The sequence below is a fragment of the Orycteropus afer genome, unplaced genomic scaffold, assembly GCF_000298275.1.
Source record: "Orycteropus afer afer isolate SDZICR_OR568_19922 unplaced genomic scaffold, OryAfe1.0 scaffold00137, whole genome shotgun sequence".
Taxonomy (NCBI): Eukaryota; Metazoa; Chordata; class Mammalia; order Tubulidentata; family Orycteropodidae; genus Orycteropus; species Orycteropus afer.
In genome coordinates this window covers 7,086,922-7,108,173 of record NW_006921724.1, presented here as the reverse complement: position 1 = coordinate 7,108,173, position 21,252 = coordinate 7,086,922, and the positions used below count along the sequence as shown (strand labels likewise).

Below are 21,252 nucleotides of genomic sequence, written 5' to 3'. Positions count from 1 at the left end.
ATAAATTTCTCCCATTTGGAGGGAATGAAGGAATAATGGATACCAACCATGTTCAAACCCCAGCAGCACAATGTAAATTAGCTCTCAAGGTGTAAAAATAATCCTCTGTTCTTTGGGACCATCTGGTCAAGGCCCTCACTATCCAGATTCTGGATGTTGACCTTATCCTCTGGTTTCTAAGTGGAAACCCCTTGGCCCTGGGCTTCAGCTCTACATTCCAAGATCACTAGGATGGCAACCCTGCTCCCTTGGCTTTGGGCAGCCTAATCCGTATAACTGGCAACTCCACCCCCTCTGCCACAGAAGGCCCTGTTCTTCAGGCCATTGGACAACACAGCCTCACCCCCTCAGCTTTGAGCAGTAGCTCCATCCTCTTAGCCAAACTAAATAGCAGCTCCACACTCCAGGACTGAGTTGGTTAAAATCTGACTCTTTGAATCCTAGGAGACCCTGGCTCTACCTTTTGAAACCAAGGCAGCTCTGCTCCCTAAGCTCCTTCCAACAGTTCTGCTGATTCTCAAGCTGTTCCAGGGATGGTTCTTTTCTTTTCCCGGAAAACAGCAGATGTAACTCCTTTGACCTCTTTTCTGTGTGTAGAAGTTGAAGAGGCAGACATCATTCTCTTCTTTAGTTCTTTGTCCACTTCAGTCTAAGCTGATGGCTTTTCTATTGTGGTAGATGGTAGAGCCATTAGTCACAAACTTAATTTTTTTAACAAAAGATTTTTGCCACATCCTTAGAGGACATTTTAGGATACATATCCTTAGTTTGTATAACAACAGAATTTTCCAAACCTTTAAGTTTGGTTTTCATTTTGCACAGTTCATTTTTCAAGTCCATCTCTTTCCTCATGCATTTTACTCTAAGCAGCAAGGAGAAACCGCACAGCCCCATCAAGATCTTACTTAGAAATTTCTCAGCCAGTGTTTTGGTTCTCTAGAACTGCTCTAACAGAAAATACCACAGATGGGCTGCTTTAAAAAACAAGAGTTTATTCTCTTACCATTTAGGAGGCTAGAAGTCCGAGTTCAACATCCCAGCTCTAGGGGCTGGGAGAAGGCCCTTTGAACTTGACCTCAACTCTGCCTCTTACTTCTGGCCCACTGAAGCTGAAGGCTTCCCTTAACTCAGGTACCTGCTTGCTGATGAGGCTGACAAACCCAAGGTTGAACAAGTAACATGGCACAGTCTCAAGATTATTAAGCAACATGGCCACTAATTGAAGTCCAGAAACAATTCCATGATCATCAGGCAACATGGCAGGAATGCCAAATGAAGACTTGGCTACATGCAGAGTCCAAGCATGCCAAAAAGCTGAGAGAACTTCCTCAAAGCTTTTTATACACTAGAAGCAGACCACATCCCTAAGGCAACTACTCAGTTGCTCACAGCAGATTCTACCATGGAACTGATTATCAGTCTCCTCAAAGGGAATATCTAGGTCCAGCTGCCCAGCCACTCAAAATCAAATACAGCCAAATTGACACATAACCTTAACTTCCACAGCCAGACCAAATTCATCACTTACAAATTCTACCTTACACCAAACATTTTAATTTAATTCAGACAAGTGTTTTTCTATTGCATCAAAAGCATCACCCTTCTTTCTTTGTCCAACCACATTTTCATCGCTTTCTTTTAAAACTTCACTAGAAGCACATTAAATATCCACATTTCTAGGAATATTCTGTTGCTGACACCATATGTATTTTCTCAGATGATAGAGGTTTTCTCTATAGCTTTCCTCACTTCTTTCTGAGCCCTCATCAGAATCGCCTTTTGTTTATAATTTGACCAACAGTCTCTTCAAGGCAATCTAGGCTTTCACTATTAGACACCTTAAAATTTGTCCAGACTCTACTCATTACCCAATTCCAAAACCATGTCTACATTTTAGGTACCTGTTAGGGCGATACCCTACTCTGCCAGTACCAAATTCTATCTTAGTTATCTAGTGCTCTGTAACAGAATATCATGAGTGGGAGGCTTTAACGAACAGAAATGTATTATTTCACAGTTTGTGTTGTTGTTGTTATGTGCTGTCGAGTCAGACCTGACTCATAGCGACCTCTCCTTGGGTTTCCGAGGCAGTATCATTACAGAAGTAGATTGCCCCATCTTCCTTCCGAGGAGTGGCTGGTGGGTTTGAACTGCCAGCCTTCTGGTTAGCAGTCAAGTGCCTTAGGCACTACGCTACCTTCAGGGTGCCTTCTCTAGGGGAAGACTTTCTTTTTCTCTCAGCTCTGGAGGAAGGTTCTTGTCTCTTCTGAGCTTGTGTCCCTGGGCAATCTTCATGTGGCTTGACATGTTTCTTCTCCTGTCTCTGCTGCATCTCTTGCTTGTTTAACCTTTTTTTATATCTCAGAACAGATTGACTCAAGACACACTCTAACGCTTATCCTGTCTCATTAACATAACAAAGACAACCCATTCCCAAATGTGATTATAACCATAGGCATTAAAAAAAAAAAAAGAAAGAAAAAAAACCCTCACTGCTGTTGAGTCAGATCTGTCTCATAGTGACTCCTCTTTGGGTTTCTGAGGTGGTATCACTATGAAGATAGATTACCTAATCTTCCTTCCAAGGAGTAGCTGGTGGGTTTAAACCACCAGCCTTCTGGTTAGCAGTCAATTGCCTTAGGTACCATAGGCATAGAGGTTAGGATTTGCAACACATATTTTAGGGGGACACAAATCAACTCATAACAATTGTGCTAACAGGCCTTTGTCTCATGTTCATGGTCCAGACTATATGTGTGACTCACACATCACTCATGGTATCTCACTTTACACTTCTCTCACATAGGCTCTCCTTGGCCTTTGCTACCCTATGATTATTTTAAAGTCTGCTTTCTTCCTACTTATTGCTCAACTCTGATCCTTTTGGTGCCAAACACACACACAGAAAGGACATTCTGGAGTTATCCTAATCACAAAATAGGTGACTGTCTATCTCTGAACTTGTGTGTAATATATTAGAAGGAGGAAGGTAAAGAAAGACGAAAAGAAGGTAGAGAAAATATTGTAGGCATAAAGGTCATTTAGTCTGCCCAACATATTGGCTCTTCACATTCTCCATTTCATCCTATTTTCGATTGTTTCATTGAGGGATAGCATAGCAGAGAGGATTAGAGCATGGACTTAAGGCATAATATTATGTACTTAAGGCATAATATCTGGTTCTATGGGTGTCAGCTACTCTGCTAGGCTCTATAACTTTGGATAAATGACTGATCTTCTCTCTGCTTCAGTTCCCTTACTGTAAAATGGATAGGTTGTGGAAATTATAGGATCATTATGCTGATTAAATGAGTTAATAATTTTACTTAGAAGAGTATAGGTATCTACATATCTAGGTATCTAAGAGAGAGAGAGAGACCGACAGATGGCACTTACTGCTTTCTAAATGTATTCCAAGATGACCTTTACCAGAGGCCAGAGGTGGCTCCTCAGCTAGGAATCCCTCCTAGAGCACTGCCTCATATCCCAGTTCCCCTCTAGGGACTAGACACATGGTACTAAATGTTTTTGCAAACAGCCATTTCTCCTAGTAATGAACAATTGCTTGGGCTTTCATATCTGACCCTATCCCACAGATGACTCACTTCAAAATCCAGTAGCCTAGGTAGTCATGTAGGTATTTAACACATCATTTTTAAGTTTTCTAAAATTGCCACATATAATATGCTAAAGATAGGGGATCTTAATGTTCCACCTTTGAATATTATTAGCTGATCCCACTCCAGAAAATGAAGCAATTTTAGATAACTCCAAGTTTCTGACACTTCAGCATGTCATTTCAGCAATGCAATGATGCTGAGAGAAGTTCACTCCAGGTGAAGAAAGAAGTTTGTAAAGCCACCTCATCTTGGCTCTGATATTTGAGAAGAAGTTAGGCACTTAAAAATATATGCATGCTAAAGCAGAGTTCATATTAAAAAAAAAAAAAAAAATTCTCAAAGTTTCCTAATGTGTAATTAGCCAGTAACCTTGAGTTGATTCTGACTCCTGGTAACCTCATGTGTGCAGAGTGAAACTGTGCTCCAGAGGGTTTTCAAAGGCTGATTTTTCATAAGTAGATTGCTGAGCCTTTCTTCCAAGGTGACTCTGTGTAGACTTGAACCTCCAACCTTTTGGTTAGTGGCAAAGTGAGTTAATCATTGGCACCACTCAGGGATTCCAGTGAATAGTTAGAGAAGCATGATACACAGAGTGAACAATATATGGGACTTAGGCCTCTTGGCCTTGATATGAGAAAGATGTGGTTGATTAGCTACTGTTTTGGATCCTTTCTTTGAGTTACCACAATGGAACTGACAATGAGATTATAACATTTAAATTGGAGTGAGTTGCTCTGTTTTTCACATCAGTTTTCTGCTGGTGTCCTATGGCAGTTTTGTGTAAATCAAATAGTAATTTCCATGCATGACAGATGACTGACAGCTTGCAGTGCAGGGGAAGACAGCATTGACCCCATAGTAATGGTATTGTACTTTCTTGTTCCTGTTCTCTAGAGTTGGGTGAGATTAAAAACATCACCACCACACAGCCTTCCCTAGAGCTGGATGGGCTCGAAAAATACACCAACTACAGCATCCAAGTGTTGGCGTTCACCCGCGCAGGAGATGGGGTCCGAAGCGAACAGATCTTCACCAGGACCAAAGAGGATGGTGAGGAGTGGGAGGAGTCATGGGTAGAAAGCTCAGTTCCTGCTTTCAACACCAGGGGTCACATGAAGCTCCCCCAAGTGTCAGCATTCCTGGGCTGAAACTATTGCTGGAAAGGTCAAATCAGAGAGCTCACCTTTCTGCTCTTGACTTTGTTCTCTGCAAACCTTTATCTGCCTTCCCAAAATATTCCACCTAAACGAAGATTCAGAGTATCAGCTTCTTATGTTGCCTTTGTTTTATTTATTGTCTCTCTCTTCCTCTATAGTTTTTCTTCACTCTCCCTCTCCTTCCTTTTCCTTTCTCTTCTCCTTCACCTCCCCCTTTTTTTCCTTCCTTTTTTCTTTTTTCACCAAATACTGTTTTAAACAAGAATGTTTCTTGTCCTAGAGCTGTAATACTCACCATGCCTATTTTGTATTAGCCTCTTAGAATAATGCTAGTGGTCTTTTAGCTACTATTTTATGCTCTGGCCATTTCTATCCTTCTACTTGAAAATCATGTATTGGGTCTAAGTCCTACTGTTCTTTATGAGGTAAATCACTTATTTAAAATAAGTCCTTAATTTGAGAGCTTTATATTATAATTAATGTCTTGAAAGAATTCAAAGATTTAATGAAATCTTATATCTGGATTGTGTTTATTTCAGGCAATTAATTCTTGCTTGTCTATACAGTATCCATGTGGTTATGTGACTATTGCCCAAGCTTGCAAAAAACACATGGTGAATAGTTTTGGCATCATTTTAAGGGAAATTCTTAGGAATCTTATTTAAGCTTGCTTTAAGAATAGTTTAAAATCTAATAAATATTATAGCAATAGTGAGAAAAGTTGTCTCCACTTCAACAGAGGAAGGAGAAATTAATGTCAAATTGATACTTAGGTGGAATCTTCTAAACAGATCAAAACACAGAATTATATGAAAGATGGATTAGAAGCTGAGAGATCATAATACCCAAATACCGAGCCTGATTTGGCTCTGCAACTTATTTTGTTTGCTCCTCAGGTTCTGTTCCCTAGTAAGTTGGGCAGGATGGATATGAGAGAGCCATTACCCATTTCTCATGACCTCCTATATGTTGGCAGGCGTGATGTCTGTGAAACCTCCTCCGTAGCATAGAATATGAAATAATGGTGTTGCTCTATGCCAATTCTGTTCCATGGACACAGAGCTAGTGATCTATGCTGTAAGGCCTGGGTAGACTTTTCTTGTAGGACTTTCTGTCCCCTCCCCACCTTTCCCTGATCTTCAGAGCAAGCTTTCTTCTATATAACTCTCTGCGTGCACTCAGAAAACCAGGTCCTGTTCCCCCAAGCAGTTCTATTCACCAGTCCTTCCACATTATTTCACTCTCTCTTCAACCCTTCCTGTATTACAGCATCTGCACACGAGGTAATAATCAACATTAGCTTTAGTTTTCAAGAACACACAGATAGTTCTTCCTGGGAATGTGCAGATGTCAGCCAATTCTACTGAAACAAATTAGATTATTTAGGGACAGCTGAGGTCAAATGCATTGTAATTAGGAAGTCACAAATCATAGAGATATCTACCAAGTGTAGATAGTTATAATTTAATCTAAAAAAAATGTAATATAAAAGACCTGTGTTTAGATGCTGGCTTATTCATCTGCCACCTGTGGGACCTAGCCTGTCGTGTACTGGACTGTTATCATCTATAAAATGGCCTTAACAATTCTACTCTCCAGAATTCATATATAAAAAGTAATGTCATGTGTGAGAATACCTAGCTTAACAAACAGTGGGATGCCTCCTGACACTAAATATATGATTAATTAATTATTCTCTAATCCTTCATGGTCAGGGCAAGTGGGGGTGGAATATTCTGTTCCATTGCTAAGTTATAACTCAAATGTCACTGGAATTATTCTTTAAGGAGAAAATTGATCACCAGCATAAACTGCATGTGCATTTTGTAGAAGAACATACAGAAATCCAGTAGGAAAGGATAGCTTTCTACAGCTCTACCTTGACTGGACATTTTGGATAAATGTTTAATTAATTCTCCAGTTTTTGAAATCATAGAATTCTGTCTCAAAACATGACCTAATTTGTCAATCAGTTATTCTGTGCTTTGTATCCTGTGCTAACAGAATACAGAGGGGTTATTGATTGTACAGACCCTCTACTGGGTACACCATTTACGCCAAGGAGGAGGTGAAGAATTCCACATGTGATAATAGTAGTGGGTTAATGAATAGTGCAGAACTGAGTGTCAATATTTATTTGGTATTAATCAGAATTTTCTAAAAGAAATTGAGCAGAGAATGAGGAGAATGAGAGAAAAACTAATGTAATAATGGGCTTACCTCCCAGATTCCCATGAAAAAAATCTCAATTTTAGAAATGTTGAGGAAGTGTGCCAGTCCACTTTGCAGCCTCAATATCTGATACAAGAGGCATTTGAGTAATTTATAGAACTGAGTACACTTTTGTGTTAGACTGAAAGAAGGGACAAAGGCTAATTATCATAGGAGAAATGCATAATCTGATTAAGAATATAGAGCCTATTTATACTTCTATTATAAAATATTATAATTTTGAAGTCTGGATTAGGCTGCCAATTTTAATTAAATTATGTAAAATTTTGACAGATTTCTAGTAAGAGAATAATTGCTAACATTTACTAAGTTCTCCCAGCCACCATTACAGGCACATGTAGAAGCTTCAGTGTTTATGGTGTTCCTCCAAGTGAAGAAACTTTTATGCATCAAAAAACAAACATTCAATTCATTCCTCTATGCCCAATGCATTTCATAATCTAATGTGCCTATCTGCTCAGTCTTAGGGTACGTAGAGCTATAAACTGTGTTGTAATATTACTGATACCTTTAAATACAAATAAATGTTATCACTATAAAAACAAGATTTTGACTTTCAGGGGATAATTTGCAGTTGAAAAATATGTTTAGAGAGTAAGTCTTTTGTGCCTTAGGTAGTTTCTCAGGCTCTATCTAAGGATACTTGGAAGCCCATGGACTTACTTCTGGGTCCCAGGTGTAGTTTTGGGCCCACAGACATCGTCTTAGGTCATGGATGTAGTTTCAGGCTCATAGGGGTTGTCTCAGGTCATAGGCTTCATCTTGGATTTATGGTATCATTTTGGATCCATGGGCATGGTTTCAGGTCCACAGACACAGCCTCAGGTTCACAGTACCATCTCCGGTCCCCAGACACAATCTCAGGCCCTTGGATAGTTTTAGGTTTGTGAATAGAGTCTCAGGCCTGTCAACATACTCAGGCCCATGGACACAGTCTCAGACCCATTAACAGGTCTCAGGCCCACAGACATAATCTCAGTTCTGTGGACATATTTGCAGTGTCTGAGAGAAATGCTTAAATTTCAAATCCTCCCCAGGACTGCCCATATACTAAGAACTTGCTTCCTGATTATTGGTGCAAACACATGAAAGATTATTTTCTGACCTGGCTCTCTGTTTTTGAACACAAGATAAGTAACTTGGAATCCTTAAATATTTGTGGAATCATAATACCATTTTATTTAATAAGACTATACTCTAAGCAAGCCATAGGAAAAAGAGAACAAACAAATGCAAATGCAATCTATTCATTTTCCAAATAATATTTTCATCCTGAAGGCATAGGGAAATTTCAGCCTTGATCTTTTTCTGCAAATGTGAATGTTATATATGTAGAAATAAACATATTTGTATTTAAGTTCAAATATCACTGCATAAATAAATAATGCATATAACATTGTAAGGCACTAGATGGGAAGAAGGCCAGAAGGTATACTATATGATCTTTACTCCTCATGAGTTAATAATCTTTTGAGGGAAAGGGACATCTAAAAACAGAGCTAAGAGAGTGAAAAATACAGAAATCAGGATGTGTCTGAAGTCTCTAGACACCCATGTTTTGATACACACAACCTCTTGAAGGCATGGAGATTGTATCCCTGTGAGTGCTCAAGTGTGTGTGACTGCACCTAAGTAGACCTTGAAGGCAATGGACTCCATGTGTGTGTATATTTGTATGTATGCATGTATATGTGTATGTGTGAAAATATATGTTTGCATGTGTGTGCATGTTTGTATATGTATGGATGTGCATGTGTGTATGTGTGAACATTGCATAACAGTCAGCAAAGCTCTTTGATCTGATGTGAACAAGACAAGCTAATTGAAATCATGAATTGAAAGCAAGAACTCACTAAGTTTTAAGATGACCAGACATTTTGCTTCTTACCTGGAGCATGGAAAAAAAAAAAAAAGAGTAGACATACCTTAAACATTGCATTTTAACTGAAGACATACCTTAAACACTGCATTTTAACTGAAAACATATAAATGTTTGTTTATTCCCAAATCATTTGATGTTCATCTAGAGTCATATATTTACTCTTTCAGCTCACAGATTAGACATTGTTTCCCTCTATAAATGATCCTGATAATTAACCTTTGCTTTAGCAGGCATATATGTTATATTTATCCTATTGAAGGCAGTTTTGTTTTTCATATACATCTTACCACAGGGAGGGTTGATGTTGATGATAGCATGACAAGCAGGATTCTAATCAGCAAGATAATTTTATTTTTCCATTGACTGTTCCTTTTTTTCTTGTTTTTTCTTGTTGCTATTCTTTTAAAAAAATACTTTTTATTGTCATCTGGGTGAAATTTTACAAGCAGATCTGTTTTATATTCAACAGTGTTCATACACATTTTATTTGGTGACACTGGTTATGTTCTCCATTCATGATATTCATCATGTATCATCTGCAGTTTTCAGTTTAAGTTTCTAGAAAGTAGTAAGACCCATATTGCTAATATGCCAACGATCTCTTTACTAACAATACTCATCTTCCTATTGATGAATTTGCCATTCATCCCATTTTTCTCAGCAGTCTTGTCCAAACCTAACTGAATCTATTTTTTTTCCATTCACTTTTCTCATGAATTGTTACAGAAACAGCTTTGTTTTGTACCCATGTTTCATTGGTTTACATAATTAATTAAATTAGAATATTGCAATGACAAGTACAATTGCCACAGGCAGGTTGGAAACAGACATGGCAGCCTCCTGATGAGCAGCCACTCTACTGGTGTTGATGAAGTGCTAGGTCTACTAGAGAGAAGGTCACCAGAGCAGAGTGTTGAACGTGCACAGCATCAGCTAGGTGGTTAATTTTAGAGGGTAAATGGAGACTGTTGACTGAGCCAAAGTGTTAGTTAAGATATAGATAGTGAAGAGAATATCCATTCCACCCTTGGTGTTCAGGAGGAACCCTTTTATTACTGAACCAGACTGTGGATATCTGGGCTGTTGTCTGCTCCTGTAGAAAATATAAGCACAAATGCCCTCCATGCTCCAGACAACTTTGTTCCATAGGGACTTATTAAGCCAGGCATTATCACATGTACTTAATCCCTTTGCTAGACCTTCAGCTGTTAGCAAGACTTGACAAAAAGTAAACAAAGATTTTATATTTTCAAATGGTGACTGCACCCAACCCAAGTTAGCTTTTACTGGAGTTGTTAGTTTTGTTATTCTGACTTAGAAGCATAAAGATGACAATTATGTGACATGCATTCAACTCAAAAAATATTTAACAAATATTTAATGGATGTCAGGTGGATAGCTTTAAGGAACAAAAATTTATTTTCTCACAGTTCTGGGGGCTAAAAATCCAAATCTCTACCAAGTTGATTTGTTCCTTGTTGGTAGCCCTGGATATTTCTTGGTTCCTTGGCGAGCCTCACATGGCCAGCATCTATCTTTTCTCATGTGTGTGTGTGTGTGTGTGTGTGTGTGTGTGTGTCTAACCTGCTCTTCTTATAACTAAGAAATGATTAGATATGGAGCCCACCCTTCTTGGGTATGATCTAATTAACATCACAAAAAATACTATTTCCAAACAGGATTGAATCCATAGGTATAAAAGTTAGAATTCCAACACATATTTTTTTATAGAGGACACAACTTAATTCACAACAATGAGCAAGACTTAAATATTCCTTCAGGGGCTTACCAAGAACTTATATCAGTTTGGATTTTATGGCCTCCACCAAAGTCTGAAACATGCTCCACGTGAAGAATTAAACCAACAAGGAACAGAACCTTGTGGCTTCTTTCAATAGCAGCTATAACCCTCTTTCCTGTTGTCCCTCTACCCCATCCACTTAATCTCCATCCTCCTTCTTCTACCTGGACAACAAAAAGATGGACATATGGGGAGGCAGATTCTCTTTGTATTCAATCTAATTCCAAAATTATGCTTAATATTTTTACTATTACTTTCTGCTATCTAAGATAGCTCACAGAGGAGTTTGTCATATGTAGAAACTGTGAACTGTTGATGCAAAGTTCATACTCTTAAAAAATACTTCCAGTCATGTCCTGAACCAAAGGAGGTACCATTACAAAACATGTGGGGCTAAGAAAGGCTCCTGGTTTGCACTCATCTACTAACTTAATGGTTAGAGATTCAAACTCACCCAGTGGCACCACAGAAGAAAGTCCTGGTGATCTGCATCCATTAAAAATTACACCCAATAAAACCTCATGTTGTTGTTGTTGTTATGTGCCATTGAGTCGGACCCGACTCATAGCGACACTTCCTTGGGTTTCTGAGGCAGTTTAACTATGGAAGTAGATTGCCCCATCTTCCTTCCTAGGAGTGGCTGGTGGGTTTGAACCACCAGCCTTCTTTCTGGTTAGCAGTCAAGTACCTTAGGCACTATGCTACCAGAGCTCCTATAAAACCTTATAGAGCAGTTCTACTCTGTAAGACATGAAGTCTCCATGAGTCAGAATGTCAACTTGAGGGCAGTGGGTTTGGTTTTGGAGCAGAGAAGAGGAGGTCCTCTGGCAATGGTGGTAGTTCTCCCTCATTTCTAACTCAGAAGGCAAAATGCACATTCTCAGCCTGTTTAATGCCAAAAATCAAAGCAGAAAAATATAATGACCCAGAAGGTGGATTGTCTAGAAGTCAGAAGCAAGAAATCATTGTAGACTGAAATAGATTGGGAAGGATCCCAGGAAAACAGCTTTGAGGTGTCCTTGAAGAGCTGAGTGGAGAGCAGGGCCTTGTATTGGCAGGAGGGACCCCCAGCGGCTTGTGGAGGCACCATTTTTGTGACTAAATGCCCTGCTCTTCCAGTTCCAGGTCCACCTGCGGGAGTAAAGGCAGCTGCGGCCTCAGCCTCCACGGTCTTCGTGTCCTGGCTTCCCCCTCTCAAGCTGAATGGCATTATCCGGAAGTACACTGTCTTCTGCTCCCACCCCTATCCCACAGTAAGTTGGTAAATAACCGAGTGCCTTTCAAGTATCCCCAGAAACTAGTGTGAGTGTTCATTTAGGACAGCTTTGTTCCTTTGTTTTCCACCTACTTGGGTCTTTCCAGTGGTTTTATTTTTCCCTGTTGTCTCCACATACAAAGCAAAGTCCTTATTTACACCTCATTTGGAAATAGGCATCTGAATCATGATAAGGGACACAATTGCCTGGAATTATTGTTTATTTGGTGAGTTCCCACGAAACTGAGGGCTTATCAAAATCAAAACTCAAAGGCCTTAATTGTGCCTTAATTGATAGTCAGTGGACAACACCTATTGATTTTGCTGTTGGACTCATCATTAAATGCACTCCTTCCCTCCCTCTCTCTCTTTCCTTCCTTTATCTAATTCTACCTCCCACCCCTATCTCCCTTCCTTGCTCCATCCCACACTGAGAAAGAGCAGCAGGCAGGCCTCTGTTGTGCTAGATGAGGGAATTTCTTAAAGATTTGTGACCCTTATGGAGTCCCTGAGAGGTACAAATGGTTGAATGCCTTACTACTAACCAATAGGTTGGCAGTTCAAAACCACCCAGAGACACCTAGGAAGAAAAATCTAGTGATCTGCTTCCAAAAGTTCACTACCTTGAAAATCCCCACATGAACTATTAGACCAATGAGGAACAGAGTCTTTTGACTTATTTCAGTAGCAGCTGTAATGCTCTTTTCTCTTGTCCCTACACCCCATCCACTTAACTGTGTAATACGTGGGGTCACCATGAGTTTAAATCAACTCAGTGGCAACTGGTACCTTGTATGGACCTTACTGCATGATTGATTGGTGTAGTTAATATGCTCAGCCACTAACTGAAAGGTTGGAGGTTTGAGAACACCAAGAGGTACCTTGAAATAAAGGCCTGGTGATCTACTTCTGAAAAAATCAGCCATTTAAAACCCTGTGGAACACAGTTCTACTCTGACACATATGAGGTCACTCTGAATTGGAGTCAACTCATCTGCAACTAGTTGATTATGACCATTACAATGACAGTAGTCAACTGAGTTTATTATGAAAGAATTGAAAGTTAAATCAAAACCCACTGCCAATGAATCAATTCCAACTCATAGTGACCCCATAACACTCACTGCTGTTGAGTCGATTCTGACTCATAGCAACCCCTCCTTGGGCTTCCAAGGCAGAATCTCTACAAAAGTAGATTGTTTAGTGTTCCTTCTGAGGAGTGGCTGGGGTTTGAACCACTAGCCTTCTGGTCATTCTGGTCAGCAGTCAAATGCCTTGGGCACTATGCCACTAGAGCTCCTAGTAACCCTATAGGACAGAGTAAAATTGCTCCATAGGGTTTCCAAGGTTGTAAATCTTTACAGAAGCAGATTGCCTCATATTTCTCCTGAAAAACAGCTTGTGGGTTTGAAACAACAACCTTTTGTTTAGCAGCTGTATGCTTTAACCACCGCACTGCCAGAGCTCCTTAATTTAAAATTATGGTACTTAAAAGTGTACTTCAAAGTATTGTTGTTGTTATTGTTGTTGTTAAGTGCTGTCAAGTTGGTTCTAACTCATAGTGACCCTATGTACAACTGAACAAAACACTGCCCAGTCCTATGCCATCCTCACAGTCTATTTTTGAGCCTACTCTTTCAACCACTGTGTCAATCCATTCTTTTGAGGGTCTATCCCTTTTTGGCTGACCCTCTGCTTTATCAACCACGGTTTTGTCCCTTCTGATAACATGACCAAAGCACAAGAAACAAGGTCTGGCCATTCTCACTTCTAAGGAGCATTCTGGCTGTACTTCTTCCAAGACAGACTTGTTAGTTCTTCTGGCAATCTATGTTATTTTCAATATTCTTCCCCAGTGCCACAATTCAAATGCATCAGTGTTTCTGTAGTCTTTCTTATTCGTTGTTCAGCTTTCACATGTATATGAAACTATTGAAAATAACCATAGCTTAGGTCAGGCACACCTTAGTCTTCAAAGTGATATTTGCTCTTTAACACTTTAAAGAGGTCTTTTGCGGCAGATTTGCCCAATGCTATACATTGCTTGATTTCTTGACTGCTGCTTCCATGGGTGTTGGTAGTGGATCCAAGTAAAATGAAATCATTGACAACTTCAAACTTTTCTCCATTTATTGTGATGCTGCTTATTGGTTCAGTTGTGAGGAATTTTGTTTTCTTTACATTGAATTGTGATCCATACAGTAGTCTTTGATCTTCATGAGTAAGTATTTTAAGTCTTCTGCACCTCCAGCAAGCAAGGTTTTATCATCTGCATATAGCAGATTGTTAATGAGTCTTCCTCCAAACCTGATGCCATGTTCTTCCTCATATAGTCCAGGTTCTCAGATTATTTGGCCAGCATGGAGTTTGAATAAGTATGATGAAAGGATACAACCCTGATGTACACCTTTCCTGATTTTAAACTATGCAGTATCCCCTTGTTCTCTTCAAACAAATGCCTCTTGGTCTGTGTACAGGTTCCTCATGAGCACAATTAAGTATTCTGGAATTCCCGTTCTTTGTAATGTTACCCATAATTTGTTATGATCCACACAGCTGAATACCTTTGCAATTAAACACAGGTAAATATATTTCAGAGTGGTATTTATTATTATTAATATTATTGCTACTGAATAATAAATAGAAAATTAAACTCTTTGTTAGTCCAGAGTGAAAACAAAAATTATGAAAATGGAATTTTTTTAGAGAAATACAAAGAAAGCACAAAAATGTCAATCACAATTTCTTACATCTAAAGGAATCCCTAGGAGCTCTCGTAGTGTAGTGCCTAAGGCATTTGACTACTAACCAGAAGGCTGGTGGTTCAAACCCACCAGCTACTCCTAGGAAGGAAGATTGGGCAATCTACTTCTGTAGAGATACATACCGCCTCAGAAACCCAAGCAGGGGTCGCTATAAGTTGGATGCAACTCCATGGCAATGAGTTTGGGTTTTTTTGGTTTTAAAGGATTCCCTGGGTGACACAAACAATTAAAAAATTAAGTGCTCAACTACTAGCTCAAAGTTTGGCAATTCGAATTCACCCAGAAGAACCTCAGAAGATGGGCCTGGTGCCCTGCTTCCAAAAGGTCACAGCCTTGAAAACCCTATGGAACAGTTCTGCTCTGCACACATGGGTCACTATGAGTGACCCAACTAGACAGCAACGGGACAGCAACTAGCACCAAGAATAATTTAAACACAACACAAAACAAAGCTTTATATGTACATTACATTTCTTATAGCTTCATGGAAATGTTGTTTTCTGAGGTAGTTGCTATGTTGAATTCATCTTTTATTGCCCAGATTCTGGCATAGAACTTGATGTTAGTCATTCAATAAGGGTTTGTGAAGTGAATTCAAAGGCTGATTTAGTCATTAATCTTATCATTAAAGTGATTTTCCCAAGTTCAGTGTCTACAGGGGACTGAAGTCCAGCAGCTTCTCAGGCAGTGAGTATATGTGATAGCAATGGGGCTTGGGGAATATGAGGACAGGTCACTCAGATCCATCCCTCTGCTGAAAAGAAACCAAGTTACATGGTTTACTATGTGTATAATAGTGGCACTTCTAGGGATAAAACAAAAATTTAAGTATAAAATGGTCAAAGATAATTCTGGACTATTTCTGTAGGTTCCTTATTTGTTTTCAAGTATGTGGTTAGCTCTCAGCTGCTAGATCCCATCAGGTAAGCCCATGAGATACAAAGCAGATAGACTCTGAGAGGAAAATGTCAGACAATCATACTGAGAAAGGTATTTCACTGAGGATACCCATTCCTTCCTGCCCTTCCCCAGTGTCTTAGCTATTTAGTGCTGCTATAACAGAAATACCACACATAGATAAGTTTAACACACAGACATTTATTTCCTCACACTTTATGTGATTGTAAGTCCAATGCGGGGTGCAGGCTCTAGGAGAAGGCTTTCTCTCTGTTGGCTCTGGAAGAAGGTCCTTGTCTCTGAGTTTCTGCTCCTGAGAAGTCTTCATGTGTCTTTCCCATCTCTGCTTTCCTCACTTGTTTGTTTAATCCTCACTTTTTTATATCTTGAAGGTGATTATCTTAAGGCTTGCCCTACACTGATATGGGCTCATAAACATAATAAAGAAAACCTTATTGCCAAATGCATTAGGCACTATACCACCAGAGCTCCCTCCACAAATATAAAAAACCAGAAAGACCAAACTCACTGCCGTGGAGTCAGATCTGACTAATAGCGAGCCTTCCTTGGGTGTACAAGGTGGAATCTCTAAGGAAGTATATCGCCCAATCTTTCTTCCAAGGAGTGGCTGGTGGGTTTGAACCACCAGCCTCTGACTAGCAGTCAAATGCCTTAGGCACTATGCCACCAGAGCTCGTTCCACAAATATAAGGATAAGGAATTACAATACATGCTTTTGGGGGACACAATTCAATCCATAACATTCCATCCTTTAGGCCAGAAATATCCCTGTCCTTCCCACCTGCAAAAACATATTCACCCCATCACATCATCCAAAAAGTTTAAATCAACTCCAAGTCTAAAATCTCATCTTCTGAATCATCTAAATGAGTATGGGTGAGACTTTAGGCATATTCCAACCTGAGGCAAAATTCCTCTTCATCTGTGAAACTGTGACATCTAGAAAACAAATTATCTGCTTCCAAAGCACATTGAAGGGAGAGGCACAAGGTGGACATTGCCATTCCAAATGGGAGAAATTGGAGAAGAAAAGGGGATAATGAATACCAAGCAAATCCAAAACCTAGCAGAACAATTTACATTAGCTCTCAAGGCATGAAAATAATCTTTTGTTCTTTAGGACCATCTGGTCAAGAGCCTCACCCTCCAGACTCTGGGCATTGGCCTCTGGTTTTGGATGAAAGCCCCTTAGCCCTGGGCTTCAGTTCCACATTCCAGGCCCACTAGGATTACAGTTCTGCAACCTTGGCTTTGGAGGCCTAATCAATTTAAGTGGCAACTCCACCCCTTACGCCAGAGCAGGCCCCATTCTTCAGTCCCTTAGACAAGACAGCTTCACCCCGTTGGCTTTGTACAACAGCCCCATCCTCTGATCTGACTCTACGGGCAGTGAGTTTCGTCTTGAATAGCAGACCCACACTCCAGAACCAAGTTGATGATTATCTGACTCTTTGAAACCTAGGAGACCATGGCTCTATTCTTTGAAACCAAGGCAGTTCTGCTTCCCATGCTGTTTACAATAGTTCTGCTGATCTCCAAGCTGCTTGAGGAATGGTTCTTTTCTTTTCCTGGAGGACAACAGATGTAGCTCCTGTATCCTGCCTGTAGAATTCCAAGAGGCAGACAGTGTTCTTTGCTTTCATTCTTTCTGTGGCCCTGTGCTGATGGGTTTTGTGATATGGTAGTTGCTTAGATACATCAGTCATAGGTTTAATCTCTTTAACAAAAGGTTCTGTAGCCATGTCTTTGTTGAAAATTCTAGGACATGCGTTCTTAGTTTGTACAATAGAATTTAAGTTTGTTTTCATTTTGTACAGTTTTCTTTCTTCTTCTTCTTCTTCTTTTTTTTTTTTTTTTTTTTGAAGGTAAAATCATTTAATATCCAGAGGATTTTTTCTTTCTTTAACTTTTTATTGTGATTTGAGTAAAAGTTTACAGAGTGAATCAGCTTTCCATTCAACAATTCATACAAATTTTGCTTCATGCCATTGATTGCAATCCCCATAACGTAATAGCATCATCCCACTTCCTCCCTGTGTATCCCACCTCATTCATCCTTCTTGCCTATTCCTTGCTGCCTTCTGAACTCTGTCTCTGGACAAATTCTGCTCTTTTGATCTCAAATAGCAAATAGTTGATTGTTCTAAGCAATGTGTACCTCCTTGGTGTTATTCTTCATCTCATAAGCCTATCTATTGTTTGGCTGAAAGGTACCACAGGGGTGAGTTCAGTTCCAGGTCTGAACAGTGTCTAAGGGCCATACTCTTGAGACTTCCACCAGTCTCTATCCAACCAGTAAGCCTAGCTTTTGTTGTGATTTTTGAGTTTTGTTCCACATTTTTCTCCTACTCCAATGGGAGTCCATTCAGGACCTCCTATTGTGATTTGTTTCAGAATGGTTGGTAGTGATATCTGGGCACCACTTAGTTCTTCTGGTCTCAGGGTCATGAAGGCTGAAGTTCATGTGATACATTAGTCCTTTGGATTAATTGTTTCCTTGTATCTTTGATTTTCTTCACTTTCCTTTGCTCAGGACAGAGAGAGACCAATAGTTGCACCTTAGCTAGTCTTTCACAAGCTTTTAAGAACCCAGTCAGTCGCTACTCACTAAAGTAGGATATAGAACATTGTCTTTGTGGGCCATGTTGTGCCAACTGACACTGATGTCCCCTAAGACTGTTGTTCTGAGCTCCCAAGCAGTGATTCATTTCCTCAAGGTGTTTGCTTATGGCTAAGAAGTTTTCATAACTTTGCCCTCTTTATACTATACTATATTCATGGATATATTTGTAGCACATATAAATACTTACGTAGAAATATCCTCTGTCAAACATATGTGTATTGTAGGCATAGTCCCATTCACTTTCCCACACCTATTCAGATTGCATGTCTATTTATGTATCCATTCATAGATTATTGTTATTACTGTTATTGTAGAATTGTGCATGTAATAGTATTTACTTCTTTTGCCTTTAACCCTTGTGCTCCTCCCAGTGTCTTCACCTACCTTCATCATTTTGTGCTGACCTCCCCCTTATTGTATATTGCCTTCCCTTTCATCCAAGTTAATATGTGTCTACCTCTAGTTAGTGATTTATCATCCCTTCCCTTCTCATGCCTGGTAACCATCAAAGATGTTTCTTTGTGCATAGATGTTTTTTAAGTCCATCTCTTTCCTCTCACTTTTGTTATAAATGGCAAAGAGAAACTGTGTGGTCCCTTTAAGATCTTGCTTAGAAATCTCCTCAGCCAGAGATCCAAGTCCATCATGTACAAGTTCTACCTTTCACCAAACATTTGAACATAAGTCAGACAAGTTATTTGCCACTGCATTAGCAGTGTAGCCCTTCTTCCATTGTGTAATCACATATTCATCGTTTTCTTTAAAGCCTCACTAGAAGCACATTTAACATACACATTTCTAGCAACATTCTCTTGCTAGCACCATATATATTCTCTAAGACAATAGAGATTTTATCTATAGCTCTTCTCACTTCCTTCTGAACCCTTACCAGAATTGCCTTTGATATCTATAATTCTACCTTAGTCTCTTCAATGCATTCTGGACTTTCCCTATTAGGTACCTTAAAATCTTCTAGCCTCTACCCATTACCCAATCATTAACATATAACACCCTTTTTGAAGTGTGCATTATTGTCCTAGGGCTGTTGTACCAAAGTGTCACAAACTGGGAGACTTAAAAGAACAGAGATGTATTCTCTTACAATCCTACAGGATAAAACCAAAAAACCAAAGTCTAAAATCAGGGTGTCAGCCATGTTGGTTCTGAGGGGGAATCTATTTGATGCCTTTCTCCTAGTTTCTGGTGATGATCAGCAATCTTTCATGTTGCTTGGCTTGCAGACTCATCAGTCCAATCACTGCCTTAGTCTTCACATGGCTATGTTCCTTCTCTGGGTCTCTTTATCTTTGTTTATTCTCTTTCATAATGACAATATGAGGATTGGAGGAATGACCCACTCTTCTCCAGTATGACTTTATATAACTGACAGCATATTCAAACATCCTACATCCAAACAGCATCATGCTCACAGGTGTTGGCATTAGGACTTTACTATACATTTGTTGTTGGTGTTGATGGTTGCCAGTGAGTCAATTCCAACTCCAGATGCAGAATAGAACTGCTCTATAGGGTTTTCAACTCTGTGACCTTTTGGAAGCAGATCACCACGCCTATCTTCTGAAGTCATTCTTGGAGTATTAGAACCACCAACCTTTCAGCTAGTGGCTGAGCACTTAACTGTTGTGCCACTAAGGGACTCCAACATACATTTACCCATTGCCATTGAGTTGATTCTGACTCACAGTGACCCTATAGGACAGAGTAGAATTGTACCCTGGGGTTCCCAATGCAGTGATCTTTATGGGAACACACTGCCTCATCTTTCTCTTACAGAGCAGCTGGTGGGTTTGAACCACTTTCCTTTTGGTTAGAAGACAAGCACTTACCCACTACACCACCATAGCTCCTATATAGTATACTTTCAAAAAGACAAATTCAGCCCATAACAGATGACTGGTGTTCTTGTTCCCTCACAATCACGCCCACCAGAACATGTTGGGATACAACTATCAAGCCTCTTACTTGCCAGAAATCAGGGTGAGTCCAGTTACACAACACCAATGTGGTGTTTTCTTCCAGTGAAAGAAAACCTAGTCCATGAAGGGAAATGTGGATCCCCTGAGGTATGAGAGAGGGTGGCCCCCCATGTCAGGCTGTGGCCCCTTCCCCACACATTCAGGAGTGCAGATCCAAGTCCTTTCCCAAGTCCCTCAGATTCTCTCACCAAACTCACCCCTCTTTCTCTGGCAGGTGCTGAAAAGTTTTCCTCCTTTGCTTCATTCCAATTTGCAGTTTCTCATTTTCTCATTAGCTCTAACATATCCTCATATTTATCCACCAAGGAAACATAAAATTGTTGCTGAACTAAAAAGTATTCATTTTCTGCTATGATTTGAAGTACTTCTTCTTTTCATTCATTCATTCATTCGTCCCTCCATCCATCCACCCATCCATTCATTCATTCTTTCTTTCATGTGTCTATTTGCTGTTCTACTCACATCTGCTATTTTTACTCCTACAAGTTGGAAAGAGACCAGCAGTTTTCAGAGAAGACCACCAAAGTCAACTCTAATTTTTATTCCCAATTTGGCCTTCTCTCTCTAAACTAAAATCCACAATCTGGTTTATTGGAAACTAGTCCTTAGTGTCTGACACTTGGATGGAAGGGCAGCAGTTTTGGGGTGCTATGGATAGCGTTAGGTTCCATCCTTCCAGTCTAAGGATTGTTGTTGACAGCTGCCATGAAGTTGGGCCCTGACTCATGATGATCCCATGCACAGCAGGGTCAGACCATTGAAATTCATAGGGTTTTCATTGCCTGATGTCTGGAGGTAGATAAACAGGTCTTTCTTCCTAATCTATCAGTCTGGGAACTCAGCTGAAATGTATCAGAATCGTAGCAACATACAGGCTCCCACTGACAGATGGATGGTAGCTGCATGTGAGGTACATTGGCTGAAAATCAAACCCAGGTCTTCCACATGGAATTCTACTACAGAAGAATCACTATATGTGTTGAATTACATTATATATATATA

The 21,252-nt window shown here is 39.8% G+C and overlaps 1 protein-coding gene across 1 annotated transcript in view; it reads left to right on the top strand.

Moving 5' to 3' along the window:
- The window catches only part of DSCAM (DS cell adhesion molecule), a 981,394-nt gene that overhangs the window by 830,836 nt on the left and 129,306 nt on the right, over positions 1 to 21,252 (top strand). Inside the window, exons 20-21 of the mRNA XM_042781616.1 lie at positions 4,515 to 4,670; positions 11,812 to 11,945. Of these exons, the coding sequence (XP_042637550.1) occupies positions 4,515 to 4,670; positions 11,812 to 11,945 (290 nt within the window). The remainder of the gene's footprint in view (positions 1 to 4,514; positions 4,671 to 11,811; positions 11,946 to 21,252) is intronic.